General features: G+C 40.5%; 1 protein-coding gene across 1 annotated transcript in view; it reads left to right on the forward strand.

Annotated features, from left to right (window-relative positions):
* OXCT1 (3-oxoacid CoA-transferase 1) overlaps positions 1 to 18,782 on the forward strand; it is an 85,588-nt gene that overhangs the window by 15,666 nt on the left and 51,140 nt on the right. Inside the window, exons 4-7 of the mRNA XM_058864832.1 lie at positions 536 to 671; positions 4,869 to 5,018; positions 6,722 to 6,828; positions 13,297 to 13,357. Of these exons, the coding sequence (XP_058720815.1) occupies positions 536 to 671; positions 4,869 to 5,018; positions 6,722 to 6,828; positions 13,297 to 13,357 (454 nt within the window). The remainder of the gene's footprint in view (positions 1 to 535; positions 672 to 4,868; positions 5,019 to 6,721; positions 6,829 to 13,296; positions 13,358 to 18,782) is intronic.

Raw genomic sequence — 18,782 nt, forward strand, 5'->3', positions numbered from 1 at the left:
GATTAAATTATTTACTATAATAAGAAAATTTAAATACAAACATTTTCTTACCTCATATAGGAACTAGCATTATAAATGTCAATGTCTTTCTCCTTGGGCTGCTAAGCAATCACTTTTTCCTAGGGAGTAGGAGTGTAAACAAAAATATGACTTTATTCACTCAAAGCCATGTCTGACTTTTTATTAATTTGGTAAGGCTTTTTAAAGAATATGATATGTCAAATAATACCACTTGTCAAGCTGTATATTGTTAACATGTGAAATGACTTTAAACAGAAGTTTTGGATGTATTTTGTGCCTTGGAAGAGATGAGGTCTGAACACTGAGGTCTTAAATTTTAATGATAGCTTTGATGCTTTACCCTCTAAAAGCTGGAATCTGTTTTTTGTCTTCAAATCCTTATGTGTGGAGGAGATAACTCTATTTTTTCTTGTTAAGTCATTACAGCTTATTAAGTGCTTCATTTGCATGAAAATACATTGATGTATAATACAAAATTTATATCAAAATATATTGTCTGGCATTTTCTACACAGTGTTGACAATTTTGGGCTCGGTCTTCTGCTTCAGACAAAGCAGATAAAACGCATGGTGTCATCATATGTTGGAGAGAACGCTGAATTTGAACGCCAGTATTTATCTGGTGAGCTTGAAGTTGAGCTTACACCACAGGTAAGAGAGGGGTGATCTCTTTTCATCTAAAATATTTTGTAGAATAATGCTGACATGTTCTTATGAAATTGTTTTGCAATCCAAATGTTTTGCTTGTGTGGGGAAGGCACTTGCCATCTGTGGTGGCCTGATCATGACTGGACTCCAGGTGCTTACTAAAGCCTCACTCTAAACTCCTCTCAGCTGGACAGGGGAGAGAAAATATAAGGAAAGACTCATGGGTTGAGATAAGTAAAGGGAGAGATCACTCACCAGTTAAGATCATGGGCACCATAGACTTAGCTTGGGGAACTTAATTTAGTTTATACCAATCAAATCAGAGTAGGCTGAGAGAAATAAAACCAAATCTCAATACCCCCTTCCCCTACTCACACTTCACCCCAACCCTCCTTTCTTCCCGGCTGTAACTTAATTCACAATTTACCCACTCCCTGCTAGTAGCACAAGGGGAGGAGGGAATGGGGCGTTGTGGTCAGTTCATGACATGTTATGCAGCTTCTTCCTGTTCCAGAGGACCCCTCATGCTCTTCTGCCATCCACTGTGGGTCCCTTACACAGGATGCAGTCCTTCAGGAACAGGCTGCTCCATCGTGGATCCCTTGCAGGGTCACAAGTCCTGCCATCAAACCTCCTCCAGTGTGGGCTCTTCTTTCCATGGGGCTACAGGTCCTGCCAGGAGCCTGCCCCAGCACAGGTTTCCCATGGGGTCATAGCCTTCTTTCAGGCATTTACCTGCTTGGGCATGGGGTCTTCCAATGGCTGCAGATGGATTTATGGTCCCATGTGGCCCACCATGGGCTGCAGGGTCACAGCTGCCTTACTGCGGTCTTACCACGGCCCGCAGAGGAATCTCTGCTCTGGCACCTAGAGTACCTCCTAACCCTCCTCCTTCACCTCACCTTGGTGTCTGCAGAGTTGTTCCTCTCACATATTCTCACTCCTCTCTGCTCTGGATGGATATATATATATCTGTGCAAGAGGTTCTTCTTCAACACTCTGTCCCAGAGGCACTACCACTGTTGCTGATGGGCTCAGCCTTGGAACCAGCTGGCACTAGTTCTGTGAACACTGGGGAAAGGTTCTGGCATATTCTCACAGAAATCAGCCCTCTAGCTACCAAAACCTTGCAAAACCAATACACCATCTTAGGGTCATGCATCTGTGAAGAACTGACTGTCTGTTATATGTGTATTAATGCCATTCCTTCAATGGCATTAATTAATTAATAATAGATTGTATTCATCTGACATTTATCTATCTATCTATCTGTCTATCTATCTATATATATACACACACATATGTAGATTTTTTTTTAAGGTTGTAGAAAAAGTCATAAAATGTGCTCAGTACTGTAGCACCATATAAAAGGAGGGAGGTCAAGGGGCTACTCTGTCCCCATCTTGGTGGCAGGTTTTGGGACTGTTGCCTGTGCAATGCCTGCCATCTAGTGGACAGGAATCAAATCCAGAGATTTCCTTCATTTTGAGCCAAAACCCTTTTTGGCTTGTTCATTAACTCTTAAAAAAATTAATCTGTGCATACTGTTAGGAGTAAATTTAAAAATTGACTTTGTAGCACCGTATTTTTAATTATTTTGCACTGCCAAGTTACCCAAATAGTATGAATGCAATCAGATCCTAAAATCATGGATGTCAGTTATGTTCTATTGAGATCAACTTCTATGAAGTTGGTGCTCTAACTTTAAAGCCTACAGCATAGTAGTGTGTGGCATTTTCAGAGGTGACACATAAAATTTGGGCTTTAAACAGCTATTTATAGAAGTTTCTGGGAAAAACAGCTGTGTTAAGTTTTTATTAAGAATAGTGTCTGGATCTGCCTCTCTTGTGAATCTTAGAATCACAGAATGGGTCAGGTTGGAAGGACCCACAGTAGGTAATTTGGTCCAACCTCTTTGCTCAAGCAGGGTCATCCCAGAGCACAAAGCACAGAATTGCATCCAGATGGTGCTTGGTTATCTTCAGTGAGGGAGACTCCACGACCTCTCTGAGCAACCTGTTCCAGTGTATGGTCAGTGTCACAGTAAAAAAGTTCTTCCTCCTGTTTAGGTGGAACTTCCCATGCATCTGTTTCTGCCCATTGACTCTTGTCCTGTTGCTCAGGACCCCTGGACAGAGCCTGGCTGCTTCCTCTTGGCACTTCTTCTTCAGATGCTTGTAGGCATTGTTGAGGTCCCCTCCCAGTCACCTCTTCTCAAGGCTGAACAGGTCCACTTCCTCAGCCTTTCCTCATAAGAGAGATGCTACAATCCCTTAAGTATCTTTGTTACCCTTCACTCCAGGACCCACTCCAGGAGTTCCATGTCTCTCTTGTCCTGAGGAGTCCAGAGCTGGACACAGCACTCCTGACATGGCCTCACCAGGGCTCAGTAGAGGGGCAGGTCAGCTCCCATGACCTGTTGAAGATGCTCTTCCTGGTGCACCGCAGGACACACTGCTGCCTCATGGTCAGCTTGTTGCCCACCAGGACCCCCAGGTTTTTCTCCAGCGAGCTGCTTCCCAGCAGGTCAGGCCCTGGCCTGTAAAGGTGCTTGGGATCATTCCTCCTCAGGTCCAGGACCCTGGATTTTCCCTTGCTGAATTTCCCATTGTTCTTCCCTGCCCATCTCTCCAACCTGTCAAGGTCCCTCTGAAGGGCTGCACAGCTCTCTGACCGCCCCCCCCCCCCCCAAGCCATTGATGAATAAATTAAACAATTCTGGCCCTGGGGGGCACCACTAGTGACAGGCCTCCAGCTAGATCCTGTGCCACTCATTGTAATGCTCTGGGATCAGCTGTCCAGCCAGTTCTCAGTCCAGCTCACTGCCCTCCCATACAGTCCACCCTTCCTGAGCTTGCCTATGAGGATGCTGTGAGAGAATGTTTCTTAGAATTGAACATGAGTGGAAAAGTTCATTTTATACCCAGTCAGCAGACCTGAAAATAGCCAGACACTTGTCATGTCTGATGTTTCAAATGTCACAAATCTCACAGTGCATTTTTTCCTCTCTATGTAATGTTCAGTACTTTCACTGTGAGCTCCTTAGACATGTAGCTGGCTCTGTGGACTACAGATAAGCTATGCAGATGCAGCATGGAAATAATGGGTCTACAATATATAATAGGAAACATTAAGGTGAATTAATGACTTGCTAGGAGATGTGGGGATTTGAAATATTTGTATCAAGAAAAAGAGTCTTTCCTAAAATAGTTTGGTATAACCTTAGGCAAAATGGGAGACTTTTGTGTTACTGTTGCACAATAAGGAAGAGGTCACAGTGAGATCCTGAAATGCTAAGGCTTCTTAGAACACAGGATTCTGTATTGTGGCATGGTTTGCATCTGCCTCTTGCTACCATTTTGAAAACTACCCAAAAGCCATTGTGCTTCTTGCAGGATAACTGAGGAAAATAAAATCTGTATTGTAGAGGCTGCTAAACTGGATAATTGACCATGACGTTCTTGTCTTGCTTTAAATCCAAGGGAATATTAAAAAAAAATAAATCTAGGAAATGACACTAATCTAATGAAAAGCAAGCACACATCTTTGGCTGTAAGTCCAGAATTAGGTGAATGAGGAATTTTTTCTGTTAGTATTCTGTACTATAGCTGGACATAGAGAAGAGTGCAGACAGGGTGGTCAAAGAGACTATAAAACTACTCTATTAGCTTTTTGGTATTCTTGGCACAGGCAGCCCAGATCACTGAACTCCCTCTTCCTTTCTCAATCTGCCATGCTTGGCTGTTTCAGCTAGGAGTGGGTTCTGAAGTTTTTCTTAGAATGTTGAAGAATGAACACCAATGTTTAAGACTGTTAGAGAAGAAAACCCTTCTAGGGTATGTTGCCAGGTGGGAAAGAGGAAAAGAACTCTGTACTATTCTTGAGAATAATGGGATGGAAAACAAAGTGAAAGAGAGGAGATACAGCCAAGTGCTGGCCCCTGGTATTTGGCATGTAGTTGTATGACGGTGTTATCTTGAGCAGTTAATGATTGTATGTCAAGCGTTTCTTGCCATATCCAGTACTAGTCTCACACAGGAAGGTGAAATGTGAGGAAGAAATACATGTTCACATGTGTCTACTGTGTCCAGAAGGAAAAGCTACAAATGACAGGATATAAAGTAAAGTTAATGCAAGTCATTCATCAAAGTTTGATTTTTTGTTCCCAAATGATGATTTCTTAAATGTATTTTCGCTTAGGGTACACTTGCTGAACGTATTAGAGCAGGAGGAGCAGGAATCCCAGCATTTTACACCAGTACTGGCTATGGGACACTGGTGCAGGAAGGGGGTGCACCCATCAAGTACAACACAGATGGCACTATTGCCATTGCCAGCCAGCCAAGAGAGGTAAGAGGTCTGATTGCCATTAGGAAGCCTTCAGCATTGAAAAACTAATTTCTAACATATTTATAAGATAAGCAGGAGTTTAAGAAGGAGTTAAGTTTAACCTTATTGTATTGAGTTAACTGGATGTCTATGGTACCAGACATGTTAGCTTTGCTTCCACTTGCTTACTGCTGTCCTCTGTAATGTGTTACAAGTTTTTAGAAGTTCTAGAGTGATTTGGCATCAAGACCTGGTCCAAGTGAAAGCCTACCTTGCTAAGTTACTCTTCACTTGGCTGTTCTGTGACCAGGTTTGCTGTGTATTCAAACGAAATTTTGTTCCATGCAACTATAGTGCATAGAGCTGTTTGAGAACAATCTCCTGTTAGTGGGGCAGGTGCTCTTGAAATACTGCCCCATGCAGTAAGCAGCCCTGCAGCTGTACATGGAGCTTCAGTCTTAGATGAAATGGGGGATTCTCATGTTAAACTGGGAAGAGCTCAGTTGACACAAATTTCAGGAAATGCATTTCCCAACATTTGAAATGCAATTTAGTCTCAGTTTTTAAAACCATGATGAAATAGACTGTGGCTTTCAAGGGAGAAACAAGGGTTTCATTTTGAAATTGGATGTAGAATTTGGAGAAGGGAAGAGACATCTCAGTGCCACCATTTTTCTTGAAGAAATGGGTGGGGCTAATATTGTGTGGTCCAATTAGCCTGCATACAACATTAAATTTCACCTCAAGAACATTTCTGGGGTAAAGGTAATTCCACCCTAACCCAAGGCTTTCATGTATAAAATAGATACTGTCTTTTATATTCCCTCAATTTTTTTACTGCACATATCATTGTGATGTTTTACCATTTGGAGGAATGTTTTGTTCATTAAATGGCTTATAATTTTAATAACAATTTTTTCATTTGTTTTTCTTTTGACATTTGTGGGAAAATCTCCCTTTCTCTCCTCAGTCTAATAACTATGGGGTGCGAATAACATGACTAGCATGATTTGGTCAGTTTGATTCTCCACATCCATTTTGCATGGAAGTGACATTTTATAAAGGCTCAGATCTCATTTTATGGTACAGGCAAACTGATGTCTGATACACTTTTCTCATACTTCTTTCCCCTTTCAGCAATTTTAACAAGCTCCAAGTAATGTTTTGTGTATACTCATACCTTCTACACTGTTAAGAGTGGTATTCTTTCATCTCTCTCTATAGGATTAAAAGACCAGCTCTGACCCTGTTCTATACTTAGGCTTTAGGCACAGTATCATTCATTGCAATTATTGATCATAAATGCAGGGAAAACCAAGTGAAACTCAGCCAGTTAGATGACATGATCTGAGTAGTCTATCTCAAATTCATTTTGGATTTGGGATTTCTGATGGTGAGCAGTGGTTATGAACTTTTTCAGTAATTCTGCTTTAGCACTTCAGTTTTTGGTTAGCTGGTAGATGTGCAGGACAAAACATGTCTAATTCCAGTAGATGGAGCAGGAGGAATATGTATTCTCATGATTTCTCTAGATACTGTGATAAAACTGGGGTTTATAGCCTTTCCATGCCCCTGTGTTATGATACAGTTTTTCAGTTAAAACTTAACAGAGTACAAAAAGAAGTTGAAATATGATAGTCTGCAAAGTTAACCCGTAAAACAAATATTATGTGTGAAATCTGTTGGAAGAAACCTACATCTCAATTTTGTACTTTTCTCTGTAGGTGAGGGAGTTTGATGGCCGTCACTTTATTCTGGAGAAATCGATTACAGGAGATTTTGCTCTTGTGAAGGCATGGAAGGCTGATCGTGCCGGAAACATAATTTTCAGGTATGACTTGTTTACTGGTGAGAAAAGATTATTTTACCATTTAGGTAATGAATGAGAAGGAGAATCCTGTCTGATGTGTTACAGCAAAATAGTGTTTTACTGATTCCACATTCTTTCATATTGCCTTTCCCTACTGTCAAATTACACTGCTATAAAACACCAAAATATAATTGCTCTTTCTGATGACTTTTGAGACTTCAAACATAGCTATGAAATAAGGCATTCATAGTTAAAAATGAGTCACAGCAGACCGAAGCTGTTATGATGACTGTTGAGAAATGTAGTGACGTTCTCTTTCAGTTTTCATGTTAGTTTGGTTCCTTTTTATTGAGCAATTAAAGGCTAACCCAAGAAGTACAGGTTCATGTACTGACATGTGTGTCAGTCTTCTGGCTAGTTAGTGATGGGAAAACTGATTCTGTCTAAAGAAAACTGTGTTTAAAGTTGATTTCTTCTCAGTGGTGTAGGAAAAGGCATCATATGAATATAAACATCTTTGCAATGAAAAGTTTGATGTTGCATTGCTGAGAAAATCTTTCATATGAGTGGCTCAGTTTGTGTTCTGGTTTGTCCTGATCTAAAGCAGGAGAGAGGTTTGCTTATGTTTAATGCCTGGTTTTTATTTGTTTGTCTTATGGCTATCAGATGAAAAGGTAAGTGTTGTAGTTATCACTTACAGTTTCTTACTCAGCACATGCTGATTGAGAGTCTGTATTAGAACAAACAAAGAACTGGAAAAACAGCTGAAAAAAATATGTATATAAAATAATACATTTTACCCCATGAAGTATTGATAAGTAATGCTTTTCTTTATGTATATATATGTGTATGTGTGTGTGTATTTATATATCCACATAATTAATACTAAATTTAAATACTTGAAAACTAATAAATAAGTTTTTGTTTTACCAACTCTTGACATCCTGACTTGCCCACTGGCAAGACAATATGGTTTCTGATTGAAAGCTGGGCTCTTCTGTGTGTGTGCAGATGAATTTGATGGCTGCTAAACTACTCTCCTTAGGCTCTGGTATAATGAATACAGGAAACACTCTTCCCCCTTTGCCTTGTCTTTGTTTGATCCTGTGCCACTACTCTCTGTGCTTTTATCCTGCATGTTTCTACTGATGCATAGTAGATACTTCTCAAAAGTTCTTTTATTCTTCACAGAAACAGACTGGTTGTGTTCTCCTTTTACCCTCTTCCTTTATGTCCTGTTGCTCTCTATGACTTTCCTTCTTCCTGTTCCTTTCAGGAGTCTTCATTATGTTTCCCACTTGCACACAATACAGCTGATAACAGATACTACTTCCATCTGTAGTGAAGACCTAAAAATCTTCATTCCTCCCTTCAACTGTAACTAAGTGAAGATGGAAATTAATCATCATCTGGTGTCCTAGTCCATATAGAATATTGCTAGCTCAGAGGAATTTGCTTATGATAAGCAGTAAGGTATTCTGTTTCTGGATGAGACATGATTATGTGATAACATAGAACAGAGAAAAGGATCATCTTAAAACTTGCCATCTGCTAACACTTTCACAGCAGTGTGGTACTATCCATAGTGTGTTTCCTCTGACTCTGTGAAGCCAGTAGCAATGGTGTGTCTGCCAAATTGTTAATCACCTTCAAGCTAAGAGCTTTGATAAATTTAGAGGATGTACTTTAATACACTTGGACCACAGGCTGGCATTAATTTTTTCCTATGCTCATACATCAAACTATTCTGTTTTCTTGAAATTCAGAATTGCACCAACTTCTTTAGAAATCTATTTTTAAAACTGTTTGGTTTGTTTGTTTGTTTGTTTTATAAAGTTATACTTCCTGAGCCCCAGATATTTGTTCCATATAGCATGTTGTGGTGGCTTTCATTTCAGGTATCTTCTTGCTTAGTGGACTATTCTGCACCACTTAGCAATGGTTAGCTCTTCCCTAACAAAGGTCTTAACTTCCCTTGGGGCTTTGCTCATTAGGAACAACATCAGGGAGTGCCACTGCTTCTGTGGCTAGTCAGAGAATCCAGAAATGGCCAGGTTTGGAAGGGATCTTACATATCATCCAGTTCCAGCCTCCGGCTGTGGGCAGGAACGCCCTTCACTGGGTCAGGTTGCTTAGAGCTTCATCAAGCCTGGCCTTGAACATTTCTGGGGATGGGGCATCCACAACTTCTCTGGGCAAACTGTTTCAGTTCCTCACCACCCTCAGTAAAGAATTTGTCCCTGATATCAAATCTAAACCTCCCATCTTTCAATCTGAAGCCATTCTCCCTTGTTTTGTAACTATGTGTACTGAAAAGCTGTAATTTGGTCACCCTGAAGCCTCCTCTTTTCCACACTTAACAATTCAAATTCCTTCAGCCTTTCCTTGTAGGAGAGGTTATCCAGACCTCTGATCATCTTGATAGCCTCTGGACTGGCTCCAGCTGGTCCATGTCCTTCCTGTGCTGGGACCCCAGCTCTGGATGCAGTGCTGCAGGTGGGTCTCAGCAGAGCAGAGCAGAGGGGCAGAATCCCCTCCCTCCCCTGCTGCCCACGGGGCTCTGGATGCAGCCCAGGACACGTTTGGCTCTCTGGGCTGTGAGTGCCATGGCCGGGGCATGTCCAGCCTCTCACCCACAGCACCCCCAGGTCCCTCTGGGCAGGGCTGCTGTGGGTCTGTTCATGCCCAGCCTGTGCTGACAACAGGGGTGTCCCAAGGTGCAGCACCAGCACTTGGCCTTGTTAAACCACATCAGATTCCAATGAACCCACTTCTCAAGCTTGTCCAGGTCCCTTTGGATGGCATTCCATCCTTCAGGAGTGTCAACAGCACCACCCAGCTTGTGGTCATCTGCTAATTTGCGGTGGGTGCACTCGATTTCTTCATCTGTGTCATTATTGAAGATACCAAATAACACTGATCCCAGTACAAACCCCTGAGGGACACCACTTGTCACTGATGTCCACTGGGACACTGAGCCATTGACCATTAACCTCTGGATATGAGTGTTGAACCAATTCCTCATCTACCAAACGGTCTATGCAATCAAATCCATGCTTCTCCAGATGATGTGGTGGGGCTGTAAAGCCATGTCAAAGGCTTTACAGAAGTGTGGAAAATTACATCCATGGCCATTTCCCATCCATTGATGCAGTCACTTCATCATAGAAGGCCATTATATTGGTTAGGCAGGACTTACCTAACCAGTGTGAAGTTTTGCTGGCTGTCCTGAATCACCTCCCTGTCCTCCCTGTGACTTAGCACAGCTTCTAGGAGTATGTGCCTTGATCTTCTCAGGCACAGAGGTGAGGCTGACAGGTCAGTAGTTCCTGGTGTCCTCCTTTATATAATTTTTCAAGATGGGAACCAACTTTCCCTTTTTCTATCACCTGGTACTTCATCTGACTACCATGACTTTTCAAATATCATGGAGAGTGGTTTGTCTGCCTCCTTTGGCTCCCCTCCCTTTTCATCTGGTACCATTCTGCTACTTCTTCTAGCCCAATGTACTTTGACTTTACAAGCAAATATGTGACTTGTTGGTGATGAAAATAGACTATTAACAAAGAAGCAGAAATGCTGAAGGGATAACCTGAGTTGGAGCCTCCTCTGTCACAGTCATGTCTGGTAATCTCTTCATGCTTCAACTGGTTCTACAATATATAAATTCAGGTCATGAGATGTCCTGAGATGTCTCTGCACCTTCATATCATTAGGTATGTAGTGGATATAGTTTGTTGTTTTAATCTGCTATGAATTAGTTTGCTACACTTTGCCTCTGGGAGAAAAGATGTCACGCCTTTGGGTCAGCTTAGAAATCCAGTGAAACAATAGAACTTTGCAGATGTTGCTGAGTCTAGATGTCCAGAAAATTTTCTTAAAATAAAAAGGCAACTTTTACTAGTTATTTTTTAAAGTTTCCTACTGCTAACCCCTTAACATTATTCTGTGCTGGAAAATATGTGTAGTGCTTCTGGTTTTTTTCCTCCTGGATGATGTGCTCTTTAGAAATAAGGCCTTTGATCCCATAAAAATTCTGGATGGTGTGTTCTTTAGAAATGAAGCCTTTGATCCTGTAAAAGACTGCTGCTTCTGAAACAACTTTACTAACCCAAGGACAGTTTAAATGGCAGAAGCATTTATATATTATGTCAGATTAGAGGCCATTAGCTCTTCTTAATGTCAAATTAACATTGAAATGTTTTCTTGAAGTTCTTTCCCTACGTAAAAATAATTTTATATCAGTTTCTTTTACTGGCAGAGTAGCCACTACAATTTTTAGAAAGTCTTTAGCTCAGAAAAGTAGCTACATTGTGATGAAATACTCAATTATTAGTTTTGTCATGTTCCTTTCCCCCATCTGTATCCATTTCTCAGCTGTTTTAATACAGATTTTGTAACTCTATTTTTCTTCTCATTTGCTACTTTTCTTAGCTTAGAGTAGTTTTTCCTGGATCACTACTAACTAGTAGTGTATTCATCTCTTGGAGAAGGGTATACATTCATGTTGTGGGTTGTTTTTGTTTCATTTTTTATTATTACATCCTTTTGGGTCTGTACAGCCACCAAGAAGACCCATGGGCAGAAGATATTCATAGAATCATAGAATATGTTGAGTTGGAAGGGACCCTCAAGGATCATCAAGTCGAACCCCTGGCCCTGCACAGCACCACCCCAAGAGTCACGCCATATCCCTGAGAGCGTTGTCCAAACGCTTCTTGAGCTCTCTCAGGCTGCTGCTGTGACCACAGCCCTGGGGAGCTGTTCCAGTGCCCAAACACCCTGTGGGTGAAACACTTCTTTCTAATAGCCAACCTTTTTCTAATCCTCTCCTAACTCAGCTTCAGGCCGTTCCCTCGGGTCATGTCACTGGTCACACAGAGCAGGGATCAGTGCCTGCCCCTCCCCTTCCCCTCGCAAGAAAGCCGTGACTACAGTGAAGTCTCCCCTCAGTCTCCCCCGGGCTGAACAAACCAAGCGGCCTCAGCCACTTCTGATTTGGCTTTCTCTTAAGGCCCTTTATCATCCTTGTGACCCTCCTTTGGACAATCTCTAATAGTTTTATACCTTTTTTATGTTGCGGTACCCAGCACTCGAGCTGAGGCCGCCCCAGCGCAGAGCAGAGCGGGACAATCCCCTCCCTTGCCCGGCTGTCGATGCCGTCCCTGATGCCCCCAGCACAGGCTTGGCCCTTTGTTAGAGGCTTCACAGCTTCTCATTATTGCCAGCAAAACGGCGTTTCCCCGAGACACGTGTCTTTAGGTATAGCTTTGGTGGTGTCGGTGTGCTCGCCGGAGTCCGGCCAGAGGAGCCCGTTGCCGTCGGGCCGTGGCGCGTCCCTGCCGTGCCGCCCCGCAGCCACGCGGTGGCAGCAGCGCCCAGGCTCCGGGCGGCTGCGGCACCGGCACTCTCCTGCCCCGGGGCAAGGAGCGAGGGGAGCGCGCCTTGCAGGTCAGCCCTTGGACTCCCTCGTCCTTGGGCTTTTTCCCAGCTTTAATGATTCCGTGAGTCTGTGAAATAAGGATGGTCGGGGAAAAAAGAATGCTTCTGTGTAAAAATGATGTGGGAAAGGAGGTTTTATCTTGTTTTGAAACCTGGTTTCATGGATTTGGATGAAAAATTTTAAAGAATTCTGCTTTTTAACAGAGAAAAATGCTGAGAAGGTACCAGTGAAAAACCAGTAAAACCTTCATAGCATTTCTTAATTATTGAATGTGCCATGCAGTTTTGTTTGGTTTCTGAAAAACGCATTGAGTGGCTGACACAGGTCACTTGTTTCCCCTATGCCCAGGAGGATCTTGGTGCAGCTCCCAACACAGGTATACAGGTCAAGTCTTGCTTTTGTTCTCTAGAGCTTCTTTTTCCTTGGTACAGAAATGCTTTGTGGGAAGGCTTAGGGTGAATGCCAAAGTCTTACAATAAGTGCCAAAACTGACACAAATTGGTTTTTTTTTTTTTGTGGGGTGGTTTTGCTTTGTTTTGTTTTGTTTTTTTACTTAAGATAATTGGATTACATTTACTACTGGGTAAAGTGCTATCTCAAGTCCTAGTCTGAGTTAGGAAAGCATACTTGAGTGATTGTTAGGCCTGGTGCTGGTCCCCTGTGGAGATTAATTTCGTTCTTTGTGCAGTGAAATAATGGCATTGTACAAAGTCCAGCTTGCTGCTGCTTTTGGATCCAATAAATGAAGATATCAGTAACATAACCAATTTCAATTAAACAGTGTGCTGATTGAAAGTCAAAAGAGCTGTAATAAATACTTTCTAATGTAGCAAAATATGATTTCATTTCCGATGCATCTTATACAATTCCATAATACTTTTTTTTCTCCCTTGTACTTTTTTTTTTTATTATTTCTTCAGCTATTTGGCAAAATTTTTTGTGATGCTTAAAATACAGACATTCCTCTAGTAGTTTATCTCTGAAAAGTCTTACATTGTACTATTACAGCCTGTAATATTTATTAATTTTCTTTTTTTTCTTTTCAGGAAAACTGCAAGAAACTTCAACCAACCTATGTGCAAAGCTGCAAAGACAACAGTAGTAGAGGTAGGGAATTGAAACATAGTAAGCCCTATATGGGTATGGTCAACATACCCCTTTATCTTCCATGGTATTCTGGAGGCAGGCTGGGGGAATTTCAGATCATTGCAGGATTTCAAATCAGGGACAGCGCTCTGTCCTCTCCTTGGATTGCCTGCTCCTGACATTATGCTCTGCTTTGGTGATTAATTCCTTTGCTGCTGTACATCTGATGCTGACCACGACTTTGTGTTCACTGTGATCAGCCTTTGAAAGGGAAACAAAGCAAGAGCCTTCAAATTTGTTAAAGTAATATGTGGATGAAAAAGGAAAATAGGCTTAGGCTGTGCTTTAGAAGATTCACATAACACTTTATGCAAAGCTTCTTGAAAATAGAATCAAGTATGTAACAACATAGATTAGGCAAACCATAGAGCTATCACAGTTGTGGTCTCTAAAATTTAATAAATTACATAAATATCAGTCCACAGTGACGTACAGGCATTTGGCTGTGTCTTGAGAAAGAGGATGGACTACCTAATCTAGAAGTTTCTTCCAATCTTTTTGCCCTTCTTCTTTGTCGAAAATGATAATATTTGAAAACATGAAGCAGCCTACACTGGAAAAATATTGGTGCCTGGAGAGTTGCTAGGGCATAGCAATAGGTAGAAGGTAGACTGCTCTATTAGCGTTTTCTTCACCCTCTGGTAAGTTTTTTTGTATGCCTAATAAAAGCTAAATACAGTTTGGCAGTAGGATCAAGACAAACCCTTCTAGATTATTTCTGGTAAATGGTTTATGGAAGAGGCTTTTATTTCTTCAGGGTTTTTTGTTTGTTTTGTTTGGAGGTTGGCTTGGGCTTTTGTTTGTTTGTTTGTATGTAAGATGTTATTTGGAAATACATTTGTTATATAAGCGTCTCTGGATAATACATTTGAGAACTTCAGTTATTTCTTTGTGCCTTATAGAACTATCACAAAAAATACCATGATATTTGCCACATGACTTACAGTGACAATGCAGCAAAATATTTTCATGTTTTTGTTTTTAGAAAGGTTTCAAGCATTTTTCTATTTAAAAATTAAATAAAGACTCCTTCTTTCTAGACACTTGTCCTTTATACCTTGTTCAGTCTGGCATTTAAAGAATTTAAGTAGATCAAAGCCTTCCACCTACATTACATCTCATTCTCTCTTTCTGCTTTTCTATCCACGTGTGATAGCATAGAATTTTCTTGTCAGTGAGCAAGCGATGTGACATCGTTCTTGTTGTAATTCTATTTATCAGTTGTTAGTAGATCTACTGTGTACTGTGTCCACTTTGAGTCTTACTGCATTTTCAATACCATTTAAAAAACTGTCAATCTTTGTGCAAGATGCATTATTAATATTACTTTACAATTCTGGTTTTTATGGACAAAATTAGATGAAGATGCAAAACCACAAATTTAGGACAAACAGTTTGAACCATCCTTGACTTAACTTCTGAATATCATTCTTTCAAAGTGGAATTCAGAATGTTGTGTTTGGTTTAAGAGTTAAAACCCAGGGAATCAGGAGGAAATATTTCTATATGCTGTCTAGTACATCTTCAGTACTGAGCACTATAAGCTATTTTAGCTCACCAATAGGGAACTGAGGCAACTAAAAATTTTAGTTTTGCCTGACTCCTTTGTTAATGTTGTCCAAGGCTGAAGATTGAAATCTTCAATCCCATTTACAGGGAGAAGAAAAAAGTTTGTGTAGGGTAGTAATTCAGGTACTGCTTTGGCAGCATGGTTTTCAAAATTCTGGTGTTTGTTCCCAGCTCTGTTTCTGTTTATCACTGACTGAACATTTAACTGAATTTAAGCAGACAGTTCTAGTCTCTAGGAGTAGAGACTTGAGGCCAGCCCTTCTCCTTTTCATCAAAATAGCTACAGCTCAGGCTTGTCTTCAAAGATAAAGTGATTAACTGGGGTTTTCAGGATTGTTTCCCACTTTCCTTAGATATACTTTAGTTTCTGATCATTGATACAAATCTGGAATAGCATTTGGCATAGTAAGATACTAATGAAACATAAACTACTGGAAATCCAATCTCAAGATATCTGTGAACTTGTTGAAAATAGGAGTTACTATGTCCTGCGAAATTAATCTGAAGAGCTGTGAAATCTGACGTGCATACACAGTGGAAGACTTTTTTCTTTACTTAATGCTGCTCTTCCCTAGTTTTAGTCTGTGTGGTGTTCTATACACTCTTACATGAAATACAGACAGACACTGAATAATTGTAACAATTCAGAGGTGGACAAATTTTGTGGATGTGAAGGATAAGAGAAAAAAAAAAAAAGAGGTAAGAGATCAAAACCCCCACTTCTCAAATTCACAGACTGATAGCTATTGTTTGCTTAAAAATTTTCTTGTATTGTGAGAAGAGAGATTGGCTGTGCATAGAGGCATAGGAAGAAGCAGGAAGTCAGACTGTACTATTACCTGTTATGTTTGGGACACACAGTGAAGAATTACTGATTTTTAAAATGTCAGGTTAAACTTTCAGCCTTGTTTATTTTGAATAGCGAAATGGTCAGAAGTGGTCATTCATTACTCATTTTGGGATCAGTATTACATTAATTGTAAGCTTCTAATGAAATGCAAGAAATGTTCACTAATCTGCACAAATTTTTTGAACTGTTGCATGCATCTCTTTTGTTTATCTAAGTGAGAGGGAGTAGAATCTTCTATCAAGATAATAAGGATGGGTTCTCTGAGGAACAGAAAACTGCCTTTAAAAATCTAACTGTGCCAAGTCCAATGGAATTTCTACTTTAATTTGAAGATGACCCATTATTAAAGGTCAAAAAATTTTTTTCAACTGAATTGCATGGTTCCTCTTATTTGGAAGCTGACCTTTACAGAGACAAATGCTAAATAATGTTTGCAGCATCCGTTATTTTGGCTTTATCTATATGTGAAAGTGAAATGATGCAGGGAGTTTATCTGCTTCTCACTTTGGCTTGCAGAGCTTGCAGAAGTTAAGCATGCAGTCAGACTTGTAGCTTTGTTTGAACCTGAGCTCTCACACACACACTCAGCCTGAGGCTTTCAGGTTTTTTTCAGTTCTATGAATACTTTCCTGCTCCTGTAGCAAAGATGGGAGAGTTGAGAAATTGGCCGATACAAAAGGAACTAAATGGTCAGAAGTTACATATAAGTTACCAGCCCTTGTAAAGATTGAGAGGAAGAGCATGGCATGCCAAGAAAATTGAGAGGTTGTGTGGTATTATAGATGCGGTAACACTTCCAACAATGTTGAATGAAGGTCAAGCTGAATTGAGGAGGTGGTACTGCTGTCATGACCTTCAACAGGGACATTGAATTTTGTGATGGGAAATGAGCTGTGAAGCAGCTTGGAGTTGTGGGGAGCCCTTGGATGCGTGCCAAGACTCCTAGGGCAAGGGTTGTGATAACAGGGTGCTTCTTAACATGTGCATTTCCCTGTAAAGACACCTCTGAGCAGAGCCCCATTGGGGCTTTTGGTCATGACTGCTCTTTTTTCTATGGAATAGGGTCTACCCAAAGCCACAGGAGAAAACATGGTGTGACCTTGCCACACCATGTGGTGTCATGACAGCATGGGAAAAGGGTGATATAGGCTTGGGCTCTTGCTTTCTGATACAGAAGAGTACATAAATGTCTGCAACTGTCCAAAATGACCCTGAGCTCGTACCTGTTTTCTTGTTATTTTCTGCTGTGAGACCTGATGAATATTTTTCCATGGTGAAGTGGTTTGAGATCTTAGCCACTGCCACAGTGAAAGTGTTTGGTAGTGGTAATGGTCAATATGTTTAGAAATATTTATTGACTGGCTGTTTGAATATCCAGTTTGAATAATTTTCTTGTTCAGATCACAGAAGATGGCTAAATATATCTCCTTGGGTAAATAGCATTTACACCTCAAATAATATCAGGGGAGGGAAAAAAAGAGAGTATACTTTCTCATAAAAATGCATTAAATAAAAATCATTAAGCCCTGCATTTTATCTCTGGTTGCCTAGTAACAACACAGCCACATCAGTGAGCACCATTTTCTCAGGTACAATGAACTGCGTGGCACTAAGGGACAGAATCAGACTGAAATAAGCTATTTGTATTCCGTTATCTGTGCTAAATCATGGCATTTGGTTTTATTGAGGAAACTGGAAATGAACCTTTTTTGTGTGTGCATATCTATTCCTCCAAATGCTTTAACAATGGCAAAACTTTCCTCACATGCACAATTCTGTTCTGAGGAACTCTTCAAGATTTTTGTACAGTGACAGTTTACAATAAAAAGCCTGTAAGTACCACTTTAAGGTGAAACAATCAACTAATAGAGTTGTTTTGTTACCTCTGTGCTCCAGCTATGGAACTCAAAAGTGAACCCTGGTAGAGGATGGCCTTGGGATGGGCACAGACTTTACATTAGTGTGTGTTTCTGTGAAACCACAGATCAGGATGAAGGACATAGAATTGAAGTCCTTCTGTGCAAATGCTGTAACCACTGAGCTTTTGTGTTGCTGTAGCTTTTGGTGATATTATTAATTGCTCAGTGATGAGTTTGTGTGTGCTTAGGCAATGGTTGTGAGGGGGTGTCCCATGGATCTGCAGTGGGGGAAAGGTTTTTTTCGAGAATCCCATTTGTCACAGGATGGACACTGAACTTCTTAGTCCTGCCACATTACCAGCTGCTTTTGGCACAAGTGACAGTAGAATTCTAGTTGCCATAACACGCTCCTATACATTATATCTATCTATCTATCTATCTATCTATCTATCTATCTATCTATCTATCTATCTATCTATCTATCTATCTACCTATGTATCTATCTATTTGTATATGTATATGTATATGTATGTATATATGTGTATATAAGTATGTATATGTATATGCATATGTATATATGTATGTCTGGATGGATGGATGGATGAATGGATATTGTAAGTATAGAAAACTTTGTATCTTGAACATCTAGGTAGTTGTTAGCCAGGGCTTTTGACTGCATAAATGTATTTACATGCCTAGGCCTTGGCTAAATCCTGAGTCAGGGATGCCTGTAGATCTGAATCTAGATAACCGAAATATAATCTATAGCTATTACAATAACATTTCCCAGAGGAATCTTTGTGGAAAGAATTGAGTAGACACTTGTGGAAGAGCAACTTTGAAATACAAGCTCATGATCCTTAGAAAATACAGAATGGAAGATAGCAAAATATCAGGAATGTCTCTTAGGAAGTCTGATTTCATAAGCTCAAAGGCTTGGATTGATGAAGCCTTCTTGGAGGTATAGCAAAGAAGAAATGAAGTTAGGGAAAGACTGTCTTAATGAGCTTGAGAATAAAATTTTCCAGCATGGAGGAAGTATTGAAAGAGCAATAGGATTTTGACCTTGATCACAATCATTGTAATCTCAAACACGATAGAAAGTAAG

The sequence above is a fragment of the Poecile atricapillus genome, chromosome Z (genome assembly GCF_030490865.1).
Source record: "Poecile atricapillus isolate bPoeAtr1 chromosome Z, bPoeAtr1.hap1, whole genome shotgun sequence".
Lineage (NCBI taxonomy): Eukaryota > Metazoa > Chordata > Aves > Passeriformes > Paridae > Poecile > Poecile atricapillus.